Here is an 8,344-nt window from a genome sequence, read left to right as displayed (position 1 = left end):
GTAGTAGAGTAGTAGTACGTAGTAGTAGTAGTAGTAGTAGTAGTAGTAGTAGTAGTAGTAGTAGTAGTAGTAGTAAGTAGTAGTAAGAGTAGANAGAGAGAGAGAGAGAGAGAACGAAAGCGAGAGAGTGGTGCCACATTATTACGATTTTAGTTACGTAGACGTAATTTTAGAGAAAAAAAGAAACAATACTTATTTAGAGTGATAAGTCTTGAACTTTAATTGTATAAATCTTGATTTATGTATGTGTTAATTTGAACCTTTTTTTTCATTAAAGGTTATAGAATGACGGAGTGTATATTTAATATCACATGTTAGATGATATGATACAGTTATGATTTATATATATTTCGCCAAATTTATATAAATTTACATATATTTTAATATAGCATATTTTATATTCTGTACGTTTGTTGCGGAGAATGTAATCTTGTGTCAGTGAATTTTTTTTCATCGAGGAACCGTTAAGAACGTATATCGTTTGATTGTGTAATGTGTAATGAGACATGTATGTTTCTCTTTTTATACACTATGACCATAGAAGTATGAAGATCTTGCGAAACAGATAGATTATTTATAATGTTTTGAGAGAGATCGGCAACTTCGAGCATTAAAAGTGCTTGTCGACTGCGATGAAATTTTCTTTGATTAGATTCCGTATTGGGATATGTGTAAACGTATTTTATACATCGACCGTTAAGATACTGTCGTTCTCTTGCTTGATTTCGCCCGGACCCGTGTATATAAAGCGATTAGATAATCAAAATTGTGCATACAAGTGTTACTACCGAGGAAACTTCCTCGTAGCGTTCCGAGTGAAATTAGGGCGATCACATTGCAATTCGCTTATCACAAGACACCCGCTTTTCATTTCACATAAAGTAATTTTGTAATTCTCTCGATAATCGCTTATTGTTTCTTAATGATCATGGACGCTATATGTTGAGCGCAAACGCACGATCCCGCTATGCCATTAAAAAAAAACGAGAGAACAGGCATATCGACCTCTGCTCGAAAGAAAAGAAGATAGAATACGACATTATTATAACTAAATGGTTAAGATGAAATTTTTTATTCTCGAGATGGGACACGCATACACGAGTAAGATATCAATCCTGTCATACTTGGTCCATTGCACATTGTATTTGAAAAATATACGCATACAAAGCATATTGTATGAATTTAAGTAAAAAATTCTAATAATACACACGCAGAACTGTTTGCTCATCTTATCTTATTATTATTCAATTTCGCTTTAAAAACGCTTGATGCATTTTTCTTTTTTTTTTTAATCAAAAAAAGAAAGAAAGGTACAAGCGCGATCGTCAGCAAAATGTGCAATCAGTATACGCAATTACGCATAATTGTCGACGTGAAGACGATGATGACGCGTTGTTCGCTTGTACGCATTTTCTAGAGATCGTTCTTCATTCCGACCTCATTAAGTACGACTAAGATGTGTTTAATGAAATGTAATTCGACGTTGCGCGAGAAATTTTTTTTTTCCGATTTAGAAAGAAACAAAAATTTATCGCTGGGAGATTTATCTACCGAATCCTCTTTGTTCTTTCATGTATTCGACTTTCATCTCAAACCTGCACTCCGATAGCTCCGATGGACGAACGTAACATCATCAGGCGACGAAGTCGTCGATGCTTGCATACATCTGAAGATACCAGATGCCATTCGGGATCGAGTTAAATTACACAAATGCGACCACACTAAGGGATTATGGAGGAGCGTTTTCGACTCGCGTAACGATTAAGTGTCTTAACGTTAGCTCTTATTAGATATATATAAGTGCTTCGGATGGTTTGCTAAGGTAATCAAATAAACTAACTGTACGATGTATATATTCGTTAACATATATCGATCGTGGTATATGCGTACCGCGTACGTATATAGGACTCTAGTGATCATATCTTTCTCGCACCGCGCGTTTCTTTACGTTTTCTTCTCGACTTCTACTTCCTTCGACCATAAATTCTCTCCTTCCTCAAATATAACATGTACATATTTCTCATCAGACATTCGGATCAGCTCTGCATGCGATTTTCTCGTTGAATCTCAGTAAACACCAATTAAAATTAACATAACATCAATATTATAATTTCACACTGAGGCTCAGTTTCACAACTCACAATTAACGAGGTCAGCTTGTTTCTCATCTCTTTCCAATTTTAACATTATAAAGAGATGAAAAATAAGTTAAACCTCGATTAAGAGTTAATCATAAGTTGTGAAACTGGGCCTGAATAATGTAAATCTAATATAACATACACATGTCTTACTTTTGGTACTTTTCAGCAAGAGACTTAGTGTGATACAGTGATCATATCATCTTTGTTTAACATTGATGAATAACAAGAATATATAATGATTTACTGTATTACAAGCTGATCTCTTGCTAAAAAGCATCCATTGTTGAATGTACAATTATATATAACATTGATGTTATATATTGCTTCCCTATAAGCATACAATATTTCTAGAATGTTATATGAATATTATTTACCTTTTTTTTTTTATTATATAACATTCTAGGAATATTCTGTCTTAGAGTTTAAGTTGATGTTTACTGGGCTGGATATCTTCTTCTCCCTGCTGTCAATCGCGGTAATAAAAATTCTTAAACGACCGAGCACGCATTAATTTTCTCATCTTTTTTTTTTAATTAACTTTGATTAAGCTTACAGCTTTACGCGCGCATCTCATAATTGATAAATTAAAATGCGAAGATTGCTCATAATTGAAAACTCCGTCATACGTGTGATGAATTCGAAGACAAATCATTCTTATCATTAAATGCTACCTTCCGTATCGTCGGGATTTTCTTTTCTAATGTTATTACAACGAAATTGCGCGTGATTGTACAAATCTTATAATTACGATGAAAAGACGCGAAAATAAGACTTTATTAAGCAGGAAAAAATATTAAAAAAACGAACAGCATACAGCCGTTTGTTATAACGCGTGACAGGATTAATATATTGAAAAAAAAAGAGAGAATAGCACCATTAAAGATGTGGGAACGATATGATGACCGTTTAAATGCAAATTGAATAAGTTTCTGTGCTTGTAACCAGTTTCGCCGAATCTGCGCGATTCGCGCGTTCTCCCATACTATCTTAATTAAGTAGAGAGAATTTTATATACCTGTAGAAAAGAAACGTCCTCCTTTTTCTCTCCCCGGGGAGACGTTTCTTCCTCTAATTATTTCGACAAAAGTTGTTTTGTCTCGTAAGATAATTGTAAGAGTAAGATAAGCATTTTACGATCGAATAGAGGGTGAGATACATATGTATAATTAACTTCACGCAGTTCATGCAACTCTCTCGATGGCGAGTCGAAAAATTTAACGCAGACACGCAAAAGTGTTTTGTACAAAGGTCCTTTGGTTATGTATGTATAATAAAGTGACGTCCAGAAATCGCGAATGATCGTTCTTTCAAAGCGGCAGTGAAGTAAACCTTGATCGATCCTCGCTCGAAAATCGAAGAATTTTAATTTTGTAGAGAAACTACAAATGTTACATGAAAATCACAAAGTTGATATTTATTTTTCCGAAATTACTTTTTTTTTTTAGAAATTTTTAAAATCAAATTAGTTGTATCTTAATTTTCTCAAGATCAGAAGACCAATTTTTAATACTAAAAGTATCTACGTTTCTTACTCACTAAAAAAGGATTAATCGAATAAATTAATAGAAAAATTAAGAAAGATGAAAATCCAAATATTTTATCAATAGAAAGAACAATTTTGAAAAATCATCAAGTTTAAGAATCCTATCTTTTAAAAAAATATATTAATCTAAAAAATAAAATCAATGATTGTTCAGTACTTCTAGTATTAATTGATCTTATTGATTCTTCCACGTAATATATTACGTCTCTAGTGAAAATAATTTCTTAAAATTTTTCATAATTTTTCAAATTTCTGTACAAGTTTTAAAATTTTTCCAAGTTTCTGTATAATTGTATAACATTTTAGAAAATGTTTTAGACTTCTTACAAATTGAAATACTTCAGAAATACTGAGCAAGTCTACATTTTTCCTGAAATTTTTTATATATGTAAATTCTGATAATTTCTCATTCTATAATTTCTGAAAAAAATAAATAAATAAATAAAAGTTTAAATATAAGCTATTTTTTTCAAAGACCTTCATAAATTTAAAATATAGAAAACTCAAAAATATTATGAAATGTGAGAATTTTTATTATCAGAGGTCACATGCATTAAGCCACGTGATTTAATCCAATAAATAAGTACAAGTGGTGTAGTATAAAAATGTTTTAATAAATATCAATAGAAAAAAAGTTACAGAAAATATCTACAGGGATTACAAATGTCGATATATAAAATTACATGTCCCGCAACATAATTATCTAGGACCCTTACATTTGTCAATGTATCTAATCTTAACATTAGTCTTAATCGTAATATTGATCGCTATAGCTAAAGGTAATCGTAATACTCTTCATTGTGACACCCGAATGTGAAATATTGTCGATTTTCATAGATCCGTTTACACGCGTATCCCTTCGCGCGTTACTAATAAATATTACGCCATTTAACGATAAAAATTCCTGCGGCGGTATTGATAAAACGTCAAATCCGAAAAATACTGGCTGCCCAAATACGGGACAGTCTTCGCTCATATGACGAGTAGAAGAAAAATAATTGATTTTTGCAAAACTAGGACCAATATATTCGCGAGTACGAAACAAGTTCTAGATTACAAGGCACTAGTAAGAACTCAATTGTCACTCTCTTTCCAAGTAGTCATTGTACTTCGCGGATAATGAGAGCTTTATTTGTCGTAATATAAGACTAGCAAGATATACAGGGTGTACCACCGCTAAGGCATCGTTCTTTAATGGCAAATTGGGACGAAGTGTTTTGTTCGAAAATAGCTGATTCGTACGACGTTTACGTATCTCTCGAAGACGTGTTCCGAGTTCGATTCCAGAAGTTTCGTCCCATATACTAACTTTACAAACTTTTCTGATTCTAAAGATATATTTCAGAGCAAAAATGTTGCCCTTTATCGCCCTAAATACAATTTTGTAATCATGCAATTTTTAACATTATACATTCTTCGAACTAAGTCTCAAAGTTAAAATTCTATCAAGATTTGCTCGCTACTATGAGCATTAATCGCAAAATATCGTCTCATTACCTAATTCCCTTCTTCCAAAGTTTAACTTGATTTCTACTAAACTTAAATTTTTTTAAATCGCACTTTATCTTTCAATCCTTTTATCAGTATAAAAATCTCTAATATTTCCGCCGAACAGAATTTCATCTAGGTGGCCGAGAAATACATTACTGAAATATTACCTGATAGAAGTGAACGCCCTGTATATGAGATTCAAGCGTTTTTTTTATCGAAATTGCGCGTTTGCTCGACTGTACGGGTATGCAAGCACCATCAAAGTTGCGTTCGAGAGTTTTTTAGGAATACTACGTCGATAAAGAGAATTATAACTCTCTGATTATACAGGAACATTTATAGTGGAGTCTTTTATGTTTCGAACGCTTTGCTGTTGTTACGACTCTAAGCTGTTTCCCTTAATCGTAACGCTTGTGTACTGAAAAGATTCTCTTTGGGATATTTTTTATATACAATGATGGATAGCCGTCGTATCGCACTTGAATTGAGAAAAAGCGACTGCATTTTTCTTTCTTTCGTTCAAAAATGTAATTTTGCACAATAGTTTGTGTGTTGCTTTTCAATTCCAGAAAACACGATCGTAAATATATGTACAGTAAACATATTTTGTCACTAAATGTAATCCTACTCGGTTGACTGTCACTGTTATAATATGACGTATGTATCATAAGCCTGAGATTTGTAGTAACTATCATCTCTTTGCTAAAAAAATCTGTAGATAATATATGTTACGTAATTTACATCGAACACGCATGTCTTTCTTCAAGTAAATCACAGTGCTCTATTTTACTTGCAATGTGAAAAAAAATTGCATTTTATCTCGACACTTATAAATTTGTATAAAAAAACTAATGAGCACCGCAAACATTTGTACTTGTCGATACCCGAGAAAAACTCAGTCGCTCACATGAAAATATACGATTGCGCATCATTTATTAAAACTAGATATTCAAATGATGTAAAACTAGATATTCAAATGATGTATAATTGATTCGATCTTGTTTACGAAAACAAATTGGAGATTCAATGAACAATTCATTAGCACACGATTTCCTAAAATAATCAATACATATATATACGAAAGCTCGAAAATAAAACGCGTCACATCGAGTTCTTACGATATAATTTTCAAAAACCATTCGTGATATAAAATACTAAGTCGTTTTCTTAAATAACAATAATATAGATACAAATTACACCTCGAGAAATTCCTTTTTAAAATTTATTTGATCGTATTGTAACGATTTCTAAGTTCAAAAAAACTCGAAATTCGAGTATATTTGCTGTACCGATTAAACCAGAGCCTCAGCGTGATAGTGATGATAGTGATGATGTATGTGCTCGTGGACGTGTCTTCGATTGGACGTTGCTGCCACCGCATTTTGTGAGAATTCACGTTCGAGCCAACGCACGACCTGCGCCATCGCTCGAGCCTGGTCTTGCTCCCGCGTGGCGTGCTTCAGCTGATGCTTCTTGCTCGCTCTGCCACATTGCGTATGAACGAATTGCGCGTCATTGCGCTGCAAATTGTTGTGATTGTTGGTAATGGTCTGATGATTGGCCGTTTGTTGATTATTATTCGGAACGAGGTTGACGATGTTGCGATGAACATTGCTGCTACTGTTGGTGTGCTGCGGCGTATCATTGTAGATAGTTGGCGCGATCACGTTACGATTCAGTAATTGCGAATACGTCGTGTAAGTCTGGGGAGAGGAATGTGTTACATTGTTCCTCGTGTGTCGCGTTTTTCTGAGATTCGCCGATCGCGACTTGACCGGCGTTTTGGGAAACGACACGGAATGAGTGCTTTCCCGGATTGGTTTGTGATAGTTTGTATTCGCTTGACGAGGCTCTAGAGAGGTGTGACAGTCCTGATTATTATGATTCGAAGTTTCTATATGGGGACTATGAGATGGAATGCGCGATTGTTCGTTTTGATGCCGTTTCCTGTAGACAAAAAAAATAGATTCAATTGCAAATGTATTGAATTAAAGAATTGGGGAATTTAATTAAATAATATTCGAAGATATTAAAAAAAATTGCCAATTCAAAAAAATTTTAATTATTTATTATGCATATATAGGTAAACGTTACTGTACGAAATGTTAATACGCGCTATAATTTTGCAAAAGCGATTGCAATTAATTCACCTTGATGTATGAAAACTGAGATTATTTTTCTCCATATTAGCCTGAATAATCTCCAGCAATTGTTGTCTTTGTAGGGCGCCGCTGCGTTTCCTCTGATTCGTCGTAAGAAGCGGCGTTAATGGCGAGAACGCGGGGGAAGTGTCACTATCATCGCTCACATCACCCTCCGAGCTGTTTGAATAGGGAGATGGTAAATGGGGCACCGGACCGACTCGTCTACGAAGCTCCTCTTGCTGCACTCGATTCGTTCTGGCGTTCTCGTCGTCGTCCTCACTATGTGTCTCCACTTCTTTTCGCTCAGTCTGCAATAGAAATCGAAATAAAATTAATGATCAGATTTAAAAAAAGGAAATACTTGTGAACATTAAAAAAATAAGATTTTTAAATATTTATATGCAGTAAAGATTTTAAGAAAAATGTAAATACTTGAAAAAATTCATTTTTATTCAGAAATGTTGGCTTTTTGGAATCTGATCAACAATCTTCAATTTTGGACTCGGCAAAAGATTAGAAAAAAATCGTAAAGCTTAGGTAAGTCATATAGGATCCAATTACCTTAATTAATTTAATATATGAAGATAACTGCAAAGACATGAATAAAATTATGAAAATGTTATATACAAATCTTACGAGAGAAAACTTTCGCAAGAACAGTTTATCTCTTTATTCTTATATCTTCTTCTGCCGCGATTGGTATTCTGAGTCGCGTATCGCGTGCATGGCTCAGATGTCGGAACGGCTGATCGCGGTTGCCGATCATACATACATACATACATACATACATACATACATACATACATACATACATACATACATACATACATACATACATACATACATACATACATACATACATACATACATACATACATACATACATACATACATACATACATACATACATACATACATACATACATACATACATACATACATACATACATACATACATACATACATACATACATACTACTATACTAATAATAGTAGAATTAGGTATTAATTCGGAATTCGAAATT

The 8,344-nt window shown here is 33.5% G+C and overlaps 1 protein-coding gene across 1 annotated transcript in view; it reads right to left on the bottom strand.

The window, feature by feature from the left end:
* Positions 1 to 6,467: 6,467 nt before the first annotated feature.
* Positions 6,468 to 8,344, bottom strand: part of LOC105624206 (protein naked cuticle homolog 2) — an 8,449-nt gene continuing 6,572 nt past the window's right edge. The window contains exons 4-5 of the mRNA XM_012205566.1: positions 7,326 to 7,627; positions 6,468 to 7,122 (exon numbers count right to left, since the gene is read on the bottom strand). Of these exons, the coding sequence (XP_012060956.1) occupies positions 6,468 to 7,122; positions 7,326 to 7,627 (957 nt within the window). The remainder of the gene's footprint in view (positions 7,123 to 7,325; positions 7,628 to 8,344) is intronic.

The sequence above is a fragment of the Atta cephalotes genome (genome assembly GCF_000143395.1).
Source record: "Atta cephalotes unplaced genomic scaffold scaffold00074, whole genome shotgun sequence".
Classification (NCBI taxonomy): Eukaryota; Metazoa; Arthropoda; class Insecta; order Hymenoptera; family Formicidae; genus Atta; species Atta cephalotes.
The sequence above is the reverse complement of the archived record's forward strand: the minus strand, read 5'-3'. Positions and strand labels throughout refer to the sequence as shown.